The 23,592-nt window shown below is 36.4% G+C and overlaps 1 protein-coding gene across 2 annotated transcripts in view; it reads left to right on the forward strand.

The window, feature by feature from the left end:
* LOC150082960 (nudC domain-containing protein 1) overlaps window positions 1–23,592 on the forward strand; it is a 144,524-nt gene that overhangs the window by 47,251 nt on the left and 73,681 nt on the right. For both annotated transcript variants that reach the window (XM_090376939.1, XM_090376940.1), the window contains one exon: window positions 9,789–9,990. In XM_090376939.1, coding sequence (XP_090233065.1) covers window positions 9,789–9,990 — 202 coding nt within the window. The remainder of the gene's footprint in view (window positions 1–9,788; window positions 9,991–23,592) is intronic.

Here is a 23,592-nt window from a genome sequence, read left to right on the forward strand (position 1 = left end):
AGACAAAGGAGCAGTTCGAAAACAGTTGGAAAACACAGCTCTTCTCTCCTTCCAAAGAAAGCCAAGTTGATTCCTTCTGCTGGTAAAGTGATGTCATCAGTTTTTTGGGATGCTGATGGAGTGTTGCTGGTGGATTACCTTCAGAAAGGCCAGGTGGTCACAGGGGAATATGAGGACAGGACAGACAAAGACAAATGCCGAGGGAAATTCAGCAAAGGAGACTTGTTCCACCAGGACAATGCACCTGCTAACAAGTCTGTCATTATATGATGGCTGCACTGCGTGAGTATGGCTTTGAAACCTTGGACCATTCCTCATATTCATCTGATCTAGCATCACTGGAATTTCACTTATTTCCTAATTTGAAAAAATAACTGACTTGCATCCAATTTCCTACAGACAGTGATGTTATTGCTGTGGTGGATGCATTCCTGGAAGCTCAGAAGAAAACTTTCTTCACATCTGGAATCAACACATTGCAGCATTTGTGGTAAAAATGTATTGACTCCAAAGGGGACTACGTTGAAAAGTACAAGTAACATGTGGCACCTCCGTAGCCAGGTGGGCAGGAGCAGCAGTGCATAGTACACGCTTCTTGATTAGACCGGGGTTCGAGCCCATGACCACCAAATACGGAGGATGCAGAAAGGTCAGGGAATGACTACCGCATATCCCCGGAGCAATATGGCCTTAGTTGCTAATGCTCCTAAAAACCAAATAACAAACAAACAAGTAACATGTTACCAGACCCCTCAAATAAACTTTTCATATGTAGGCCACAAATTTTTCAAATGCCCCTTCTAATATTATGATAATATTATTATATCATAATATTAAAATTTATCATACCTTTAGAAACATTTAAGGAAGGATTAACATAGTCTGTTCGCAACTGGAAGATAATTGAGGATGTGGCTAAGTAGACACTTCTATTTCCTCAAATAGAGTTCAGGAAGTAAAGAGAGCATGAAGCTAGTCAAATGAATAACATGCTTTAGTAGTTATTTCTTTTTATAACTGTATTGTAATACTGGATTACTGAAAAATAAAAATCATAATATTCAGAAATAAATATTGACATTTTAATATTTAATAAACATTGACATTTTAATATTTAATAAACATTGACAATGTAATTAAAACCATACAATAATTATCCTCTTGATCTGCTTCCATTGCCGTTTCAGTGTTGTTTTCATTTGTAGTAAACACTAAAGCCTCTGTAAATTCTTCAATAATACAGTCAGTTTCTCTCTTGTCTATCTTAAAAACATGGTTACAGCAACTTTTTCATCTTGATTTATGCTAGCTATTCCTTTTTTTTTTGTATATTCCATTAGATGTGTCATATTCAGATCTTGAATATTTTTATTTTGAATAAAATTTTTCATTCGAGCCCATATTAATTTAATAGGGTTTAAATTGCAATGGTATGGCAGTAAATGTAAGGCAGTGTGTCTGTACTGACAGAGTATTCTATTCACTGTTTATGTTTTTGGAATTTTTAAATGGCTAATGATTTCTGATAATTTGTAATGAAATGATACATTGTTTCACCAACGACACTGTAATATCTTGCTTATACAACTAAATGTTTGGAAGTTTGTCTTGTTAAATGCTACAATATCATGTGTTATCGAGAAATGTAACAGAACCTGCCTGAATATTTGGCAGTTGTTGCTGCTTTAGCCAAATTTCAAAATTTTGTTGATTCATTTGGCCATGGTGGTCACCAGTTGCATTTTCAGCTTTATATATATATATATATATATATATATATATATATATATATATATATATATAGGTCTCAGACAGTTTTTAAATTCTGTACAGTGGGATCAACTGATGATGTTACCAACAGCAAATTCAAAGTTGGAAGCATTCAAAGAATTAATCGTGGAAGCTACTAAAAGTTTCATACCTATTAAGAAATTTGTTCAAGGTTTAGGCCTAAATGGTTGTCTAATGAGACTCCTGGCAGAGAAGAAAAATGCGTGGGATGCATATAAATTATCAGTCAGCACAGAAGTCTATGGCAGATATAAGCTAATTTGTAATCAAGTCACAAAGGAGATTAGGCAGGCGAAGGCAGATTACGAGAAATCTTTGGCAAAGGATGCTAAGAAAAACAGCAAGGATTTCTTTACTTATATAAACTCTAAAAGGAAGGGGATGAATCTGATTGGTCCAATTGATATTGATGGTTCAACTGTTGATGATCCTGCTCAGATAGCAAACAAACTGAATGAGTATTTTGCATCAACGCATGAGGAGTTATTAAAGTTTGAAAATGCCAGAAGGTTATCAAATTGCAGCAGGGTGCTTAATGATTTTGTAATAACTTAGAGCAAAGTGGAGCAGAAATTGTTGAAGTTAAACATTAGAAAGGCACCTGGAGTGGATGGGATCTATCCAGTTATATTAAAGGAGGCGGCAAAAGAAGTAAACGAACCCTTAGCCCTAATTATGAGAGCATGCTTGGACTCGGAAGGTCCCCACAGACTGGAGATGTGCAAATGTAGTCCCCAATTCACAAAAGGGGATCGAAGGGTGACACGAGTAATTACAGACCAGTTAGTTTAACTTCAGTTCCAGATAAAATAATGGAGTCACTGGTTAAAGATGCATTGCAGGATCATTTAGGCAAGACTACAGCAATAACTCAGACACAGCATGGTCTCCTACTCTTTCTGTGTCTGAAAGTGTAGGAGACCGGCAAAATTACTTAACAAGTACAGATCACTGTTGAAAAAAAGCCGTGAATTAGGGTTGAATTTGAAAGTGTCTGCAATTCTGCCCAGACACGATAGGAGGGAGTTCATGATGAGAGCTTCGTCAATCAATTCGGCCCTGGAAAGATTGTGCAAGGCTCAAGGGGTAGAATTTTTTTCAGCTTCGTCTGTATTTGCTAACAGGAGAGACTGCTTCTACAGGGATGGGGATACACTTAAATAGAAAGGATGCAAGAATATTTGCTGATACTATCGAGGCAGTGTTAGGTGGGTCGGAAAACTGCTAACTTGGGGAGATACAAGGATTAATAGATTAACAGTAGCCACTGGCAGAGGTGAAAGTGATTCTTGCACTGCTTCTATTGGAATGAGCAGCAGCCGGAAAAAAGATGCAGGATATTTCAGACACTTCTGGGAGTCATTGCGGTACAAGTAAACACATGGGTTGTGTTAGGGTAGCTAAGAATAGGAACAGGTGCATGTATACTTGCATGTACACCAATGCTAGGAGTTTGGTAAATAAATTATGATGAATTTCAGGTATTGCCAAAACATCAAAGGCGGATATTGTTGGGATATCAGAGACGTGGTGTCACACAGATATAAGGAATGCAGAACTGGAATTTGGGGAGTACAATGTGTACAGAAAGGATAGACAGGATAGGAAGGGAGGAGGGGTTATGCTATTAGTAAAGAAACACATAAAATCCAAGGAAGTGAAGCCAGTCAACATCGCTGGACAGTGCAGTGTCGAGTCAGTTTGGTGTGACATAAGCATTGGGAGATCAAAATTGAGAGTAGGAGTGTGCTATAGGCCTAATGACTGATGAGTATAATAAGAAACTGTACAGGGAAATAGAGTGGGCCAGTAAATCAGAGAGTCTTATAATGGGGGATTTTAATTTCCCAGATACTGACTGGAATTTTGGGGTTGGTTACACACACACACTAGCAAGGCTTTTGTGGATTTATTGGATGATTGTTTTCTACATCAGCATATTCGGGAGGCAATTAGAGGGAGTAATACTATTGATCTGATTATCAGTAGTTGATTCTTCATGCATTAAGAATCTGCAATAAAGGAACCACTAGGTGGCAGTGATCACATTGTGCTGAAGTGGGATTTACTCAAAGAGGTAACTACCAATCAGGGGTAAAGTTATTTGTTGTTATTTGTTATTTAGTTTTTAGGAGCATTAGCAACTAAGGCCATATTGCTCCGGGATATGCGGTGGTCATCCCTGACCTTTCCGCATCCTCCGTATTTGGTGGTGACGGGCTCGAACCCCGGTCTAATCAAGAAGCGTCTGCTACGCACTGCTGCTCCTTCCCACCTGGCTACGGAGGCGCCCTCAGGGGTAAAGGGAAGGGTTTTTGCTTTCGTAAAAGGCGACTACGATGGACAGAGACAGTATTTAAATTCTATACGGTGAGACCAACTAATGATGTTACCAACAGCAAATTCAAAATGGGAAGCATTCAGAGAATTTATCTTTATCAATATTTCTTATATTTCTTAGTTGGTATTTATATACCAACTAAGAAATATTGTTCAAGGTTTAGGCCTAAATGGATGTCACATGAACTAATGAGACATATGGCAGAGAAGAAAAATGCATTGGATACATATAAGTTAATGGATGAAATGGAAGATTATGATAGATATAAGCCGGTCTGTAACCAAGTCACAAAGGAGATTAGGCAGGCAAAGGCAGATTATGAGAAATCCTTCGCAAAGGATGCAAAGAAAAACAGAAAAGAGTTCTTTACTTATGTAAACTCTAGAAGGAAGGGGATGAATCAGATTGGTCCACTTGATATCGATGGGTCAACCGTTGATGATCCTGCTCAATTAGCTAACAAACTAAATGAATATTTTGCATCGACATTCACACATGAGGAGTTATTCAGCGAGGGGAATGCCAGAGGTGTATTCAACTGGCAGTAAGCTGGAGAATCTTGTAATAACTGAGAGTAAAGTGGAGGAGAAATTGTTGAAGATAAACACAAGAAAGGCACCTGTGCAAACCATTAGCCCTAATTATGAGAGCTTCTTTGGACTCAGGGGAGGTACTCATAGACTGGAGATGTGCAAATGTGACCCCAATTCAGAAAGGAGGATCAAAGGCTGACACAAGTAATTATAGACCTGTGAGTTTAACTTCTGTTCCAGGAAAATTAATGGAGGCATTGGTTAAAGAAGCACTGCAGGATCATCTAGATTTTCTAATTTTGTTAAGGGAAAGTCTTGCCTGACCAATTTGATTGGATACTATGATGCAGTCACAAAAGAACTCAATGCAGGGAATAACTTTGATATTATATATTTGGATCTTAGAAAGGCTTTTGATACTGTTGCACATGGAAGACTGCTGCACAAATTGGAGCAGTGTGGCATTGGAGGCAAATTGCTGCTATGGATAAAGGGATGGTTGAGTGGAAGAAGACAGAGAGTGGTAATCAATGGACACTGCACATCGTGGACTAATGTTATTAGTAGAGCCCCTCAGGGTTCAGTGTTGGGTCCATTATTGTGTTCTGTTTTTATAAATGATATTGATGATGGTATATCAAGCTTAATGTCCAAGTTTGCAGATGATACAAAGGTTGGCAGGGTTGTTAAGGACACTACTGACGCTATGCTGCTGCAACAGGATCTGGAAAGGTTGAGCAGATGGGCTGAAAGGTGGCAAATAAAGTTTAACATTGAAAAATGTAAAGTACTACATATGGGAAACAGCAACCCCAGAGCAACTTATCAACTCTGTGGTACTACACTGACAGTGGTAGAGGATGAAAAGGATCTGGGGGTAATTGTGGAAGCAGATATGAAGTTCTCTGAGCAGTGCAGACGAGCTGCAGGAGTAGCTCATGGTGTCTTGTCAGTAATATACAAGAATTTTTCTAGCAGAGATAAGGAGGTGATTATTCCCTTGTATAAGGCAATGGTCAGGCCACACTTTGAGTACTGTATACAGGTCTGGAGGCCTCATTTCAAGAAGGATGTAGAGCTGCTGGAACGAGTATAGAGAAGGGCAACAAGATTAGTGAATGGAACAAAGGTTGCTCTTACCAAGAAAGGCTTAAGTTTTGCAAATTACAGTGTCTGGAGACTAGGCACCGGTGAGGTGATCTGATAGAGGTGTATAAAGCCTTGAATGGTTTGAGCATGCTCAATGCTGATGGGATTCTTCCTCTTGCTCAGAATAATCACCTGAGAGGGTATAAATTCAGATTGAGGAAATACAGATGTAGGATGGATGTGCGGAAATTTGCCTTTAGCCAGCGGGTAGTTGGTTGGTGGAACAGACTTCCATCCCTTGTTGTGGAAGTTGATAGCCTAAATAAATTTAAGGCTCAGCTGGACAGGTATTTCGAACGAACGGAGGGGTGAAATGGAAGTGGTTTTTTTTTTTTTTTTTTTTTGTAAGAAAGCAAGCTTATCCAGCATCAGCTGCATAAGCTTGCTTTCTTGCATAATATGCCTCTATTAATGCTAATGAAAGTCTTGTTTGACAAATTTGATTGGATATTATGGTGTGGTTACAAAGGAACTGGATTCAAAAAATAATTTTGATATCATATACTTGGATTTCAGGAAAACTTTTGACATTGTTGCACATGGAAGACTACTGTACAAATTGGAGCAGAATGGTATTAAGGGTAAGTTGCTACAATGAATAAAAGAATGGTTGTGTTGGAGATAACAGAGAGTGGTAATCAGTGGGTACTGCTCTTCGTGGGCTAATGTTATTTTATTAGTGGAGTACCACAGGGTTCGGTGTTGGGTCCACTGTTGATTTTTATATTTATTAATGATACTGATGAGGTGTATCAGGCTTAGTATCGAAGTTTGCAGATGATACAAAGGTTTCTAGGGTTGTTAATAACACTAAAGACAGTATGCTACTACAACAGGATCTAGAAAATTTGGGCAGATGGGCTGAGAAGTGGCAACTGAAGTTTAACATTGACAAATGCAAAGTACTGCATATGAGTAGAAGTAACCCTAGAGAAACGTACTAACTCTGTGGTACTATATTTATGGTGGTAGAAAATGAAAAAGACCTGGGAGTAATTGTGCAGTTGGCACATCCGTAGCCAGGTGGCCAGGAGCAGCAGTGCGTAGCATATGCTTCTTGATTAGACCGGTGTTCGAGCCCGTGACCACCAAATACGGAGGATGCAGAAAGGTCAGGGAATGACCACCGCATATCATCGGAGCAATATGGCCTTAGTTGCTAATGCTCCTAAAAACCAAATAACAACAAAATAACAATTTTGCAGTCAGATATAAGGTTTTCTGAGCAATGCAGACAGGCTGCCAGGGCATGTCATGGGGTTTTGTCAATGATATACAGGAATTTTGCTAGCAGGGAAAAGGTGACTGTCCCTCTGTATAAGGCAATGGTCAGGCCTCCACACACCTGTACGCAGGCCTCCAGACCTGCGTACAGGTCTGGAGGCCTCATTTTAGGAAGGATGTAGATTTGCTTGAGCGTGTACAGAGAAGGGCAACAAGATTGGTGAGGGGAATGAAAGGACCCTCTTACCAAGAGAGGCTTAAGTTCTGCAAATTGTTGCGGCTGGATACTAGGCACCTACGAAGTGAACTGATTGAGGTGTATAAGGCCTTGAATGGGTTGAGCACGCTGAATTCTGATGGGATTCTTTCACTTTTTCAGATTACGAACCTAAGGAGGCATAAATTCAAATTGAGGAAAGACAGATGTAGAATAGATGTGTGGAAATTTGCCTTTAGCTAGCGGGTGGTTAATTGCTGGAACAAACTTTCATCTGTCTTTGTGGAACAGCGCCTCCATAGCCAGGTGGGAAGGAGCAGCGGTGCGTAGCACACGCTTCTTGATTAGACCGGGGTTCGAGCCCATCACCACCAAATACGGAGGATGCGGAAATGTCAGGGAATGACCACTGCACATCCCGGAGCAATATGGTCTTAGTTGCTAATGCTCCTAAAAACCAAATAACAAACAATCTTTGTGGAAATTGATAGGTTAAATAAATTTAAGGAGGAACTGGACAAACATTCTGAGGGAATTATTTTGTAATTTTTTTTTTTGGCTGATTCTGGATAAGCTCATACACTTGCTTTCTTGCATCACATGCCACTACTTCATTTTACTAGAATTTGGAATAAAGACATTTATATTTTCTGCACTTGCTATAATGAGTCTTTCCAGTGTGACCACAGTTGATAGCTCCAGATAATCCATTGACCCTCCAACACTTCTTAAAAGTTAAATCACTCTCTGCCTAGGTTTCATCTAGAAAACTAGGTTCTTCCCAGAATCTTGGTAATCTATAATTTCTTATAAATATTTTGTTTTCTATAGAACAACATCTCTTTCCATATTTTCCTATTTGGCTTCTGTTTTCTTCATTTAAACCCCATTTGAATATCAAAATTGCATGTAGAGCTGTTTTCTTAAATGGAAAATCAAATTTGTCTTATAACTGTCAACAATTTATTCAGGTATTTTAGTGTCGATAGACACTAAAATTCCTGAATAGCGCAACAAATGATGCCTCTATTAAAATTGCTTACCTGATCAACTGTTTTCCTACTCACAATTTTTTTCTTCTTCTTCTTCCATGAAGATTTTAATTTATCTTCCAGATGCAACAGCAATGGATGTTCTATTGTAATTCATTTAAATGTTATTTCTGATAAACCTCTAGCTAGAGAAGCTCTTCTTGTAGGTTGACTTTAGGTGCAATTAAACTCAAACATCTTGCTTCATCTCCAAAAAACTTAAGGAAACTTAAGTTTATTATATTTTTCCCTTCACTGTGAAGAACTTTTTGTCCCTGCCATTCAGACTTTTTTGTCACTTATGCAGGTATCCAGTGGTACATCCATACTAGTACATGTCATGTACTGCTTAGTTAGATGCGTGGCAGACTGTTCACTTTATCTTCTACTTATTTACCTTAACCTTTGCAAAATGGTTCGGTCTGGTTGCCAAGACGCCAAAGTATCTTCCAGTTATGAACAGACACTATGTAATACTGGTAAATATGTTGTTTATTATATATATCAAACTTAAATATTAAACATAATACCAGCACAGAGTTTATATTTGCTGTAGCGGTTTATCATTAAAAAGCATATTATACCCAATTTAAATGATGGAATATTAAATTAAGTTTTCTACAGAGGTTGACATCAATTAGCACAGTTTTACCAAACAGTGCTAATTGATGAAAAGTGATTTGGATGAGGGAATCTTCATTTTCTGTTTTGTTACTCTTGATACTTTCCTAAATTCTGTCTACTTGATACTGTCCTAAATTCTGCCTACACAAACATTGTATATTAATTAAACTTGAGAAGTACATTTTGGAAATACTACTAATTTAAGAATATTTAATAAAAGACACTATCAGCTGAAATATTTCTAAATAATTAAATAAAATTGGCTATGGTTTGGATTTCAATATGGAAATCTGAAACATATACAGTTTTATTTAGTTATGGGGCTGTTTTTTTTATCTAATTATAACAAATTATCCTTTTATACCAATAAATTAATTAAATATTTCATGTGGAAAATTACCTTTTATTAATTTCCCTTAATTTTATATTGAGCTAAAAATTGTGTTGTATTTTAGATAGGTTCCCCTCCTGGTGGTTTAGTGTTTAGCAAATGTGTTGCTGCCAGTAACTTCTGTTTGCAATCTGTTTTCTTTATATTGACTAACTCAATAGCAGTGCTACATTTTATTGACCATTTTAATTGCATTGTTAGTTGAAAAATTGAGTTAACATTTTAAAAGTACTGTATATTTTGTTTTGTATGAATATGTGCCACTATTCAAGATAAAATAAACATTGTTGCACCTTAGATTCATACTTCTTATTCTTATGTAGTTCAGAACTAGGAATGATAAGTTATAAAATTTTTTTGAAAAGAACAGCTCATCTAACAGTTTTCAGGACTGCGAATGGCCTGCCTCCCTTCTGGATTCAAAATTTTAATATATGTTGGCTTTGAACTGATAACGTAGTATTCATTTTTCATATTTATTTTTCAGTTATGTTACTCATACCATATGGAAATCTGCCAGTTTCCATGCTATCTCCTTCATAGTATCTATCGCAGTTTCCTTGGAAGTCACCAAATTGATTGTTTAGTAGCTCATATTTGTCGACCCCAGGATGTTAGGGGCAACTTCAGATTAACAGAAACCACAGTTCATTTCGTTTATGTAATTGAATGGATTACACTTGCTTATGGTAAATATTTTTAATTCTTTTTTTTTATTTTTTTTTTATTGTTCTCTCTAGTAAAAGTTGATGTTGGAGTCAGTTTACTAAACATCCTCTAGAACATCAACAAAATTGAACATTTTACTAAGTTAAATTTATATAATTTAACTTTGTAAAGTATTTTAGGAGCAATGCTATAAAGAAACTTTTAACAGAAAGTGGAAAACCAAAATTTGCTGGATTTGTTGGGGGTGGGGGACATTGTCAGTGCCACATTTTATTCTCAAGATTGTGCACTTTGTGCATTTTGTATTCCCTCCAAAAAAAAAAAAGTGTTATAATTACATCAGTGTGAATTTTAGTATTCCCCAAGTATAGTATCGACATGCGATATTTATCATTAATTAGTTTTTAATAGAGAAGCAGCTGTCTTGTAGTGTACACAACACTATAATACAGTGCACTGTACCTAGCTCCCGATTGATTTTTTGTAGAGCTTTGGTTTCAGATTTGATTTAACTCTCTTTACACTGAGCATCAGAAGTGAGGTAGCTGGGAAATGTTTTTTCTAATAACAAGACTGCTGTTACTAAAAATTTTTTTAATCGTTGTTGTCCAATGTAGTTTCAGAATAAAGAATAAAATTATAAAGTGCACCATTTTCAATTATTTCTTGCCTTTTATCCCAGAAAAAGCTATAAAATATATCATATTCCCACTCTTGGATTTTGTATTTATTTATTATTTATTTTTATTATTTTTTGCTGTGCTCACTGATGGATTTAAAGGATTGGATATATGAGGTGTGTTCAAGCTATATTCAAACTAAGGTCTCCAAATTATTTCGCATAAATTACACAAAATAAAGAAATTAAAGATAAGTCATTTTTACAAAATCTAGAAGGAATGTGGATTTTTCACATCTTTTCTTCCAAGCTGTGAAGGCTGCTCTGAAGGTTTGTTTGGAGGTATTTTTAACCTGCTGGTAAATGCCCAAAGCAGCTGCTTGTTGGCTAGGAAAACTTCTTCCATGAAGAGAATCCTTCTTTTAGATTGTAATAATGAATGAAATATGAATTCCACTGTTCAGTCTTAAAATCAAGCGTCAGTCCACCTAATGGGAGCACCCTGATTCTCTTCTTCTTCAAAAAAAATTCTGTTACTACAAGGGTAGAGAAAATGATGGTTGCTATTTTTCTTGAAATATTGATGGAACAATCCTTACATATTGTGTTCCCAAGGGCATTTCCCTTGGGAACATCACCTCAAAAAAAAACTTTGCAACATCTTTCACAGCTTGGAAGAGAAGGTCTGAAAAATGTGTTTCTTATCTTGTGTATTTTTTGATAATAAATTTGGTGACTTTATAACTTAAATGCACATCACATATCATGATCATTACATATATCATGTCTTATAATTTCTCCTTGTTTTTCACAGTTTTTCATCTCAAACTGCTGAAACAAACTGATCTGTAGTCAAAATTAAACTTTTGACTACAGATCAGTTTGTCAAAATGATGGCAAAATCAAAATGTCTAAATTGATTTTGCCAGCATACAGAGGTTCATTTCCAATGTCAGTGATAATCATGTTATTCATCTCCAGTTGTATAAACTTCATAATTTCTAACTGAAACATTGTCTGATCCTTTCAACCACATTTTATCTACTTGTTATAGTTACTTTCTCTGTGATTGTTTTTGATTTTAAAGGATATAGTATATGCTTGTACATATATTTACTCTGATCCCTGCTATAGACTGTCCGCTCCATAATCTTGGATTTTTGGACTAAAATCACTGCTCTTTTCTGCTCTCTTATTTATATGAATCTACTAGATTTTTTTCAATTTGGTTTTTCAAAAGTGAAGTTATTGCTGTTTTTAGTCACAGATGGTCCTATTTTCTGATTGTACCGATTTATTTGATAATCTCCACCCTGCCCTAATACTTAATCCTTTCCTTATCAGTAATTCTTAATTACACTATAATAATCAGTTCTCTTTTAGGTAACTAAGATGATGAATTATATTAAATTCTGTTTATGCTTAGGACAACCATGGAGTGGCCAGAAAAGTTTTACTACTCAGGAATGTGAAATGTGCAAGTCCTATACCTGCCTGGTGACCTTGGTCACTCCCACTTTAAACTATAACTGGGTGATGCTCTCTTCTGTGAAACCTCCCTGTGAATTTTCTCAGCTTCATCTTTTTTGGCATAATTTCTTTTATCTTTCCTCTTTACTGTTTTAAATCTCTGTAATGTACACCTGCTCAGATCTTAACAGTAAAACTATTCTTTCAGGAGCAAAACATTTTATTCCACGTTTTACTTTAGGTTCTCATTCCTTATCTAAATTCTAGTGTTAAACAAAATGTGCAAGTGTCAATAAAAAAAAACACTGTGACATATAACTGAAATATCTTAAGCTTCCTTTTTCTGTCTGTACTTAAGTATATAGTATAGTGGATACAATCAAGTTATTAATAAATTCAGGACTGATTTTAAAAATAGGATAAAAATAAAAATGCTTTCATTAGCAAATAGCGGTCATGTTGTCTGGTCCTTATATAAATTTCATATGGAATGTCCCCACTGTTTTTAAGTTGGTTGTCTCAACGCATTTTCTCATAGCAACAATGTGAGCATTCTTTTTATTTACAACAACTTGATAAAGATTCAGGGCAAAGCCTCAGACTGCTCTAAAATTTAATAATAAAAAAAATAAATTATTATTAATACAATAAAATAAATTAATAAAGATTCAGGGAAAAAGCTTCAGACTGTGGGTAAATTTTCCTGCAGTCTGAGGCTTTTGCCCTGAATCTTTATTAAGTATTAAACTACTAAACACCATTTGGCACCTGTTATTGTGAACTTAATTTCACAACTGGATTGTTGGCTGTTATACCATCAGGGTACTTATCCACTCACTGATGAAGGCCAAATAGCCCTGAAATGACTGTCTGGGTGGTGCTATCCATTAAGAATAAGTAATGATAGTCTTCTCTATTGGGGAAATATTACTTATTCAAAGTATAACTGAATAGGCAACTCATTGTGAAGGCATTCGCAATATGAGATATAATGAAATGATGTTATAATGATATAACTGAATAGGCAACTCATTGTGAAGGCATTCGCAATATGAGATATAATGAAATGATGTCACTGTAATAACTTCGGTTAATTTACTGCATATAGGCTTGATACGTGTGCACTTATATGTCTTAGAACAATTTAATAAAAATTATTTGCTTCTTTTCAGTGACTGCAAGTCTTATAGTTTTTCTGGGAAATAGTATCACACTAGTGTCTCTGTTTTGTTTGATAAACTGATAAGCAGCAAAAAACTTCTAGAATATCCACCATTAGATCCTTAAATGCTAGATACAGTAGTACGGTCACTACTTGTTGCCTATTTGGAGAAGTCTGGGTTTAAATCTCCTCTTTAGTGATGTTAAAGTTCTTGAATTTAATTGAAGCTTTTAAGAATGCTGTAGTTATTCTGCACATTTGTACAGATGTAATACACACAACCATGATCATGTATAGAGTCATGAGAATTTTGTACACTACCACCAGAGTAGTTAATGTGCCAGAGTACTTCCACAAAAAAACACATCTTCTTTCATCCATTTCTCTGTTCTCTGGAAGGGTCTCTTCTATATGTACAAAGGATGTTCAAAAATTTTGCAACTCAGATATTTATTAAAAAAAAAAAAAAGAAAGAAAACAAATGCTAGTTTAAGTACTTAGGTTACTAAGTTTTTTCAGAAATTTGTGTTCAGTGCATTTGTTATCTTTTTCCTTCAGGCCTTTCAATGTTTGTTAAATAAAATTATAAAACTTGCTTCTCAAAGTAGTCATTAGCCAACTGCCTTATCTGAAAATCTCTTCCCAAAAAGACTAGATTTAGGATTTTTGAATAGATAATAGCCATTGGGGCTAAATCTGTAACATAGGGTTGGCGGTTTATTGCTCATAACAACAATCTTTAATGGTATGCTGAAAAGGTCCATTGATGTGAAGATGCAAAATCTTTTTTTGTCAGTTTCTCCCCACCATTTAAATTTGATAGAATCCTACGATATAAACATTAATTAAGAATAGTAATTACTGTTCATAGCTTTTGGTTATATGACCAACTAATAATATTCCTTAGTTGGAATCCCAAGTGGTGGTTGTGCTTGAGTATGAAAGGTTTTTTTGGTGATGTTCTGGGGGGTGTAATGCTGTGTCAATTGATCAAAATTCCTTTTGATTGAATTTTTACTTTAGGGTTTTCAGGGATGGCATTGAAAAAAACCAAAAACTCAGTAGGTGACTCAACAAAATGTTAATAATTAAGTTTTCTGAGACATCTTGTGGCCACTTCAGATGTGTAGATATTTATGAATGATCTTTTCAATTAAACTAATAGATATATGCACCTCTCTAGCAATCTCATTTATATTAATCACCCAATATTGATTTTTTCTAGCAGCTGTTGTTTCGATATTGACAGCAATAGATGATATTTCCACACTTTTTAGACCAGTGTTTCCAAACTTTTTTAGTCATGGAACACTTTTCATCTCACAATATATTTATGGAACACGTATGAAATACAAGTTTAGCAGGAGCCAAAGAACTGTTTGCTAATATTTTATTATATATGATTATATAATATTGGTGTAAATACACCATAGTTAACCCATATATTTGAGCTACGATTGTAGCGTGGAAGGCATCGTTTTAATTGTATCTCATAATGTGGTTGCCTTCACAACAAGATAGCTACTATTGAATTACTTCAAATAAATAACGCTTCTCTAGTAGAGAAGACTACTGTTATTTATTTTCAGCGTACCACCACCCAGACGATCGTTTCGAAGCTTTTTGGCTTCGTCATCAGTGGGCGGGTAGGTAATCATTACCTACCCGCCCACTGATGACGAAGCCAAAAAGCTTCGAAACGATCGTCTGGGTGGTGGTACGCTGAAAATAAATAACAGTAGTCTTCTCTACTAGAGAAGCGTTATTTATTTGAAGTAATTCAATAGTAGCTATCTTGTTGTGAAGGCAACCACATTATGAGATACAATTAAAACGATGCCTTCCACGCTACAATCGTAGCTCAAATATATGGGTTAACTATGGTGTATTTACACCGATATTATATAGTTAATTATCAAAACCCATAAGGATTATGCCTAGTGCATTTAATTTTCCAAATTATATATGATGCACTATACATCAGGAGCATCTTTATTTCCAAAGCATGTAAAGCTGAATTTCAAATAACTATCATCATACTTTCATTTTGGTCTTTTATTAGTTGGTTCCTGTTTTTTCATTTCAGATTTTTGGGGAACAAAAGGCTGTGATTGTTCATCCTCACTTTGAAGTATGACAATATTGTGTTCGTTTTCATCGACCATAGTTGCACTACTAGAAGTACTTGCTTCTCATTTTAAAGTTCCTTTTTTCAACCACAAATATATGGTCGTTTATATTAATAATAATATTTTGAAATACAGCCACTCCCCAGCTTACGTAATACTCAACTTATGGAAATTCGACTTTATGTAAGTTTTTGCCAACTGGTGCAAACTTTAAAAAAATCATGGAAATGTATTTTGCATCCCGTAGGAATAAATGGAGGTATCGTGAAAATATCGCTATGTGAACCCAATAACACATTGTTTTTTTTTGGTAATTTGTTCCAAGACCTCAGAAGTTGAAATTTTCTCTATATAACTAAGCTATTTATCTCTCCAAAAGATCATTTTTATAATTGAAATTGCACTACACTTTCATCATTATCATATGTTCCGTTATAAGAAACAATTTTGAATGCTTTTGTGATATTTTTCTAAAACACATTTCTGGAGGTCATTACCATAAAACAAAGAAAACAATTTGCACTTTCCGGTTTATTGGGTTTTTCTGTTAGCACAATCTATAATAAACGGGTAGGAAACTCAGTCTTATTGCATTTGCGATAATATCAATAACTGGAATTCTGTGGGTTTTATGTTACGGTATTATTGCGAAATGATACTTAGTTTAAAGTAACTTAGATAGAGATTTTGTAGGTATTACTTAGTATTGGTAAGGGTATCAAATCCATGTGTTTACCGTTCGTAAATTGCCGCCATTGTTACGCAATACAAAATATCTCGAACTAGATAGCATAAGCTTAGTATAGTATAGTATAGTACATAATATTGTCAATTAACCAGTAAATCTATTAATCTTGTTGAACTTCATTGTCAATTAAATTGTACTTTAACTATACATATAACGACTTAGATTGCATAACATGAATAATTAGTAAAAATAAATAATTAATATTTAACTTGATACGGAAGTTATATAAAGGGATTTCGTAGATAACACTCGATACTGAAACATAAATATAGCGTTATAACTATGTTGGGATACAAGTTTAGGGTTTTAATTTTGTACTGAAATTGAAATTTTATTGAAATTAAATCAAAATCATGACTCAGACCAGAGCAGCGAAGCAAAGGCTCATGCTAATGGGAGTGCTGTGGCTCAGGGGAGAACTGAGAGGGGCAGTTGCCCTCTGAATCACAGCCTTTTAAAATGCACTACTTGCTTGATGTTTGTGGAGCAGTCGGGTACGGGACATGATACTGCCATGGGGGATGTCTTTGTGTGTGCGCGATGCAATGAGTGTAAGGAAATCAGGCGACAACTCAGCGTTGTTATGGGCCTATATGAGAGCTTGAAGGACAGGGTGGATGCCCTTGAAGGATTAAAAGTGAGGGGCCCATCAAGCTCAGCTGCCCACACCAATGCCAGAGTTTGCACTTGGTCATCACGCAACACAGCGGCAGCCCCCAAAGGCAGAATGCGCTGGCCCCAAAGGAACTAGTAGTTGTTGATGACTCTATTGTCAGGGAAACGGAAAACATGCTTTGTAAAAAGGATAGGTGGAACAGGACCAGGGTATGTCTGCCAGGGGCAAAGGTTGATGACGTTGTAGAGCGGATATCATCTTTTAAGGGCACAAAAGGTGATATAGTTGTACACGTTGGCACTAATGATATTAAGAGTAGGAGACCGGCGGAATTACTTAACAAGTAGTCACTGTTGAAAAAAAAGCCATGAATTAGGGTTGAACTTGAAAGTGTCTGCAATTCTGCCCAGACACGATAGGAGGGAGTATATGATGAGAGCCCTGTCGATCAATTCGGCCCTGGAAAGATTGTGCAAGGCTCAAGGGGTAGAATTTTTTTCAGCCTGCACTGTACTTGTTAACAGGAGAGACTGCTTCTACAGGGATGGGATACTCTTAAATAGAAAGGGTGCAAGAATGTTTGCTGATGCTATCGAGGCAGTGTTAGGTGGGTCGGAAAACAGCAAGATTGGGGGGATACAAGGACTAATAGATTAACAGTAGCCATTGGCAGAGGTGAAAGTGATTCTTGCACTGCTTCTATTGGAATGAGCAGCAGCCTGGAAAATAAGATGCAGGATATTTCAGAGACTGCTGGGAATCATTGGGGTATAAGTAAACACATGGGTTGTGTTAGGGTAGCTAAGAAAAAGAACAGATGCATGTATACTTGTGTGTACACCAATGCTAGGAGTTTAGTAAATAAATTTGATGAATTTGAGGTATTGCTCAAAACATCAAAGGCAGATATTGTTGGGATTTCAGAGACGTGGTGTCACACAGATATAAGGAATGCAGAACTGGAATTTGGGGAGTACAATGTCTACAGAAAGGATAGACAGGATGGGAAGGGAGGAGGGGTTATGCTATTAGTTAAGAAATACATAAAATCCAAGGAAGTGAAGCCAGTCGACATTGCTGGACAGTGCAGTGTCGAGTTAGTTGGTGTGACATAAGCATTGGGAGATCAAAATTGAGAGTAGGAGTGTACTATAGGCCTAATGACTCTGATGAGTATAATAAGAAACTGTACAGGGAAATAGAGTGGGCCAATAAAGCAGAGAGAGTCTTATAATGGGGGATTTTAATTTCCCAGATATTGACTGGAATTTGGGGGCTGGTCACTCACACACTAGCAAGGCTTTTGTGGATTTATTGGATGATTGTTTTCTACATCAGCATGTTCAGGAGGCAATTAGAGGGAGTAATACTCTTGATCTGATTATCAGTAGTGATTCTTCATGCATTAAGAATCTGCAGATAAATGAACCACTAGATGGCAGTAATCACAGTGTGCTGAAGTGGGATTTACTCAAAGAGGTAACTACCATTAGGGGTAAAGGGAAGGGATATTGCTTTCGTAAAGGCGACTACGATGTAGAGACAGCATTTAAATTCTATGCAGTGGGACCAACTGATGATGTTACCAACAGCAAATTCAAAATGGGAAGCATTCAAAGAACTTATCTTGGAAGCTACTAGGCTTTACATACCAACTAAGAAATATTGTTTAAGGTTTAGGCCTAAATGGATGTCAGATGAACTAATGAGACATATGGCAGAGAAGAAAAATGCATGGGATACATACAAATTAACACGTGACACAGAAGCCTATGATAGATACAAGTTGATCTGTAACCAAGTTACAAAGGAGGTTAGGCAGGCGAAGGCAGATTACGAGAAATCTTTGGCAAGGGATGCAAAGAAAAACAGCAAAGAGTTCTTTATTTATGTAAACTCTAGAAGGAAGGGGATGAATCAGATTGGTTCACTTGATATCGATGGGTCAACTGTTGATGATCCTGCTCAGATAGCTAACAAACTAAATGAATATTTTGCATCGACATTCACACATGAGGAGTTGTTTAGCGAGGGGAATGCCAGAGGTGTATTCAACTCTGGCAGTAAGCCTGGAGAATCTTGTAATAACTGAGAGTAAAGTGGAGGAGAAATTGTTGAAGATAAACACAAGAAAGGCACCTGTGGTGGATGGGATCTATCCAGTTATATTAAAGGAGGCAGCAAAGGAAGTAAGCAAACCCTTAGCCATAATTATGAGAGCTTCCTTGAACTCAGGGGAGGTACCCATGAACTGGAGATGTGCAAATGTGACCCCAATTTACAAAGGAGGATCAAAGGCTGACACAAGTAATTATAGACCTGTGAGTGTAACTTCTGTTCCCGGAAAATTAATGGAGGCACAGGTTAAAGAAGCACTGCAGGATCATCTAGACAAGACTTCAGTTATAGCTCGGACACAGCATGGTTTTGTTAAGGGGAAGTCTTGCCTGACCAATTTGATTGGATACTATGATGCAGTCACAAAAGAACTGGATGCAGGGAGTAACTTTGATATTATATACTTGGATCTTAGAAATGCTTTTGATACTGTTGCACATGGAAGACTGCTGCACAAATTGGAGCAGTGTGGCATTGCTCCAATGCTGCTATGGATAAAGGGGTGGTTGAGGGGGAGAAGACAGAGAGTGGTAATCAATGGACACTGCTCATCGTGGACTAATGTTATTAGTGGAGTCCCTAAATGTTCAGTATTGGGTCCATTATTGTTTTCTGTATTTATAAATGATATTGATGATGGTATATCAAGCTTAATGTCCAAGTTTGCAGAAGATACGAAGGTTGGCAGGGTTGTCAAGGACACTACTGACACTATGCTGCTGCAACAGGATCTGGAAAGGTTGAGCAGATGGGCTGAGAGGTGGCAAATGAAGTTTAACATTGACAAATGTAAAGTACTACATATGGGAAACAGCAACCCCAGAGCAACGTATCAACTCTGTGGTACTACACTGACGGTGGTAGAGAATGAAAGGGACCTCGGGATGGTTGTGCAGGCAGATATGAAGTTCTCTGATCAGTGAGGCGCCTCTGTAGCCAGGTGGGAAGGAGCAGCAGTGCATAGCACACGCTTCTTGATTAGACCGGAGTTCGGGCCCGTCACCACCAAATACGGAGGATGCGGAAAGGTCAGGGAATGATCACCGCATATCCCGGAGCAATATGGCCTTAGTTGCTAATGCTCCTAAAAAAAAAAAATCAAATAACAAACAAACAACTAACAAACTCTGAGCAGTGCAGACGGGCAGCAAGAGTAGCTCATGGTGTATTGTCAATGATATATAGGAATTTTTCTAGCAGGGATAAGGAGGTGATTTTTCCCTTGTATGAGGCAATGGTCAGGCCACACCTAGAGTACTGTATACAGGTCTGGAGGCCTCATTTCAAGAAGGATGTAGAGCTGCTGGAACGAGTACAGAGAAGGGCAACAAGATTAGTGAATGTAACAAAGGGGTGCTCTTACGAAGAAAGGCTTAAGTTTTGCAAATTACAGTGTCTGGAGACTAGGCACCAGCGAGGTGATCTGATAAAGGTGTATAAAGCCTTGAATGGTTTGAGCATGCTCAATGCTGATGGGATTCTTCCTCTTGCTCAGAATAATCACCTGAGAGCGCATAAATTCAAATTGAGGAAAGACAGATGTAGGATAGATGTGCGGCAATTTGCCTTTAGCCAGCGGGTGGTTGGTTGGTGGAACAGACTTCCATCCCTTGTCGTGGAGGTTGATAGCCTAAATAAGTTGACGGCTCAGTTGGACAGGTATTTCGAACGAACAGGGGGGTGAAGTGGAAGTGGTTATTTTTTATTTATTATTTTTTTTTATTATTTTTTGGCTGATGCTGCATAAGCTTGCTTTCTTGCATCAAATGCCTCTACTAATGGTAATGCTAATTATGGTGAAATGAGTTCCCCTTCACTGAAATCTTCAGTCATATATATAACATAAATAAATTTTCAGAACCACCTCTTCATTCCTACTTAATTATTACAATGGTGAAGGGAAATTGACTAATGGAAAGTGCAAGTGCTGGCAGTGCTAGGAAACAAAACAAAATTGATTTAGAAATGAAGTTGATTGATTAAGAATTACGAAGAAGGACAAAGTTTGTCTTCTATTGCACGGAATTTGGTCTCACTGCTTGAACAGTGAATACTATTTTAAGCAACATTGCATGTATAAAAGAACATGTTAAAGGATCAATGCATTTAAGATCGACAGTGATCGCAAAACAGTGTTCAGGTGCTATATCAAAGATGGAAAAGCTATCAATAATATGGATGGAAAATCGGATTCAGAAGCAAGTTCCCCTGAGTCCAATGGCCATTCAAGCAAAAGCAGGAAGTATTTATGAAGATATTAAGGATAAGTACGGGGAACCCCAAGCGAAGTTCGTGACAAGCAACGGGTGGTTTGATAGGTTCAAGCATCGTGCTGGTTTCCAAAACATTAAAGTATGCGGGGGAAGTCACCAGTGCCGATTCTGCAGCTGCAGAGAAATTTTGTGATGTGTTGGAAAAAACCCCTTCTAAATCTCCATAGTCCTCAACTTCTGCAGCAGCATACTTATCAACTGGAGAGTTAATTCTGGCAACGCTGCTCAAAAGATAAAAACTTGCTGACATTATGCCTGTTTCCTCTCTCTTTTTGTAATTTTATAATTTTGAAATTTTTGTAATTTTTCCTGCGCATGAGATAAAATAATTCTATTTACATGTTTGTCGAACATTTCTTTTTTGCTTCAATCAAATTTGCGAGTGCTGCATAAGCATTTAGGGAAATTCTGACTTACGTAGAGTTCCGCAGAACGCAACCCTTACATAAGTCAGGGATTGGCTGTACTGATAATTATCAAAAAAAATTTATACAAGGAAGTGGGTTTAGTTATGATATCGGTTTGCTTTCCCCTTTCCTTCAATCCGTGTACTCCAGGCTAAATTGCATATGAATAGCATATTAGCTCACTACATTGCAAGTTTTTTGTAGATGTCATTACCTCTACTACTCATACTTTTCTATGCAAAGCCTGCTAAAATAAAGTGTTCCGTGGTCTATTTGATTATTCGTCTATGTCATTATAAATAAATATAAATATATGTATATTTATAACAAAAAAAATGTTAAAAATTATAATGATATAATTGTTAATTGTTAGTGGTGTACACTACAAATATGCAAAATTTATTTATTTTATTATTTTTTTTAAAATTATTAATTACGATTTTTCACGGAACACTTGTTCATATCTCATGGATCACTAGTGTTCCACGAGATGTTCACATTTCGTGGAACACAGTTTGGGAAATGCTGCTTTAGGCCATGTTCAGTAGTCATCCAGTCAAGTTTAAATTCATTGTTATCACCTGGCTTTTGTAATATAATGAGGGTTACTTTCCTTGTAAATATTTGATATTCATTCATTTACTGATTAATTTACTTTGGTCTGTTTTCATTAGATAAAAAAATTTGATGGTAGGGCAAATCTTTATTACCAAATTTTAACTTTTTTTGTAAACCTATTTGCATTACTCTGTCACCTAGAAAAAAGAAAATCAAATTTTTTCTTTAACCCAGCTGTAGCAGCAGGAATCCTGATGGGTAACTTTTGAAAATAACATTCCCATGTTAATTGTTGATTGAAAATCTGAAATTTTTTATGCCTTCCTAAGTATAGTCAAACTTTTACCACAATAGTTGCTGAAGTGGTGTTTTTTTTTTTTTTTTACAGTTTTCGTACAGAAATTGCATGCAAGAACTGTTTAGCTTTTTTGTGTTATGAGTAATGTGTTATGTGCCAATGCTGTGTTTGTTTAAAGTTTCAGGTTACTTGTTTTTCTTCTTCCACTAGTTCAGTAAACATCTGCATTCTTGTCTTAGTTGTTTTTGAAACATTTATTATTATTTTCACGGAGTAAAGATGATAACAAAAAACTTAATATTCTTACCAGCTGGCTTTTATACTGTAAAGCAAGATACATAATTTCAAATTTTGCACACTGGAAAGCATGCTAAATTTGAAATAAATTTGAAAATGGAAGTAATAATAATAATAAGTAATAAAGTTTTTTAATGATATTTGCTAGGGGGCTTTGCCCCCTGCTCTCTGCGCTTGCTTCTTTTGATAAAATAAAATACTTACAGAAGCTTTCGACTCTGTGTCTCTCTCTTCCTCAGCTATGAATACATAAATACATTACTATATCTATATAATATCGGTGTAGATGCGCTATAGACAACTCTTAAAGAAAAACTATGATTGTAGTGTGAAAAACATCATTTCATCTTTATCTCATATTGTGCTTATCCTTCACAACAAATTACCATGTATTGCACTACCTCAAATAAGTAACTCTTTGCCAATAGAGAAGACTATTGTCACTTATTTTCGGTGGGCACCCACCACCCAGACGGCACCATTTCAAAGCTAGTTGACTTTTCATCTGTGGGTGCCTTTCACACTACGATCGTGGTTTTTCTTTAAGAGTTGTCTATGGTGTATCTACACTGATATTATATAGATGTAGAATCTTAAACTCTTAAAATATTGTGCCTTATTGCATTTAGTTTATTTAAATAAATAGTTACCTATGGAAATCAAGAACGGTACTGCGTGATATTAGATAAACATAGCAACAGACCACGCTTGAACAGAAGTTTGTTTTACCACAGTAAAACAAGCTTCTGTTACATATGTTTGTATTTGTTACATATTACCATGTAACCTGCATCTCTATGCTCCCATTGGCCGAATAAATATCATTAGGAGGAAAACTATTTTAATGTATAGAAAGATATACACAAATAGCAGAAATATATCACACATGTGCTTGCTTAAAATTTTTCACACTTAACAGTCTTTTAA

Source organism: Mastigoproctus giganteus, chromosome 7 (genome assembly GCF_048544385.1).
Source record: "Mastigoproctus giganteus isolate SK-2022 chromosome 7, ASM4854438v1, whole genome shotgun sequence".
Classification (NCBI taxonomy): Eukaryota; Metazoa; Arthropoda; class Arachnida; order Uropygi; family Thelyphonidae; genus Mastigoproctus; species Mastigoproctus giganteus.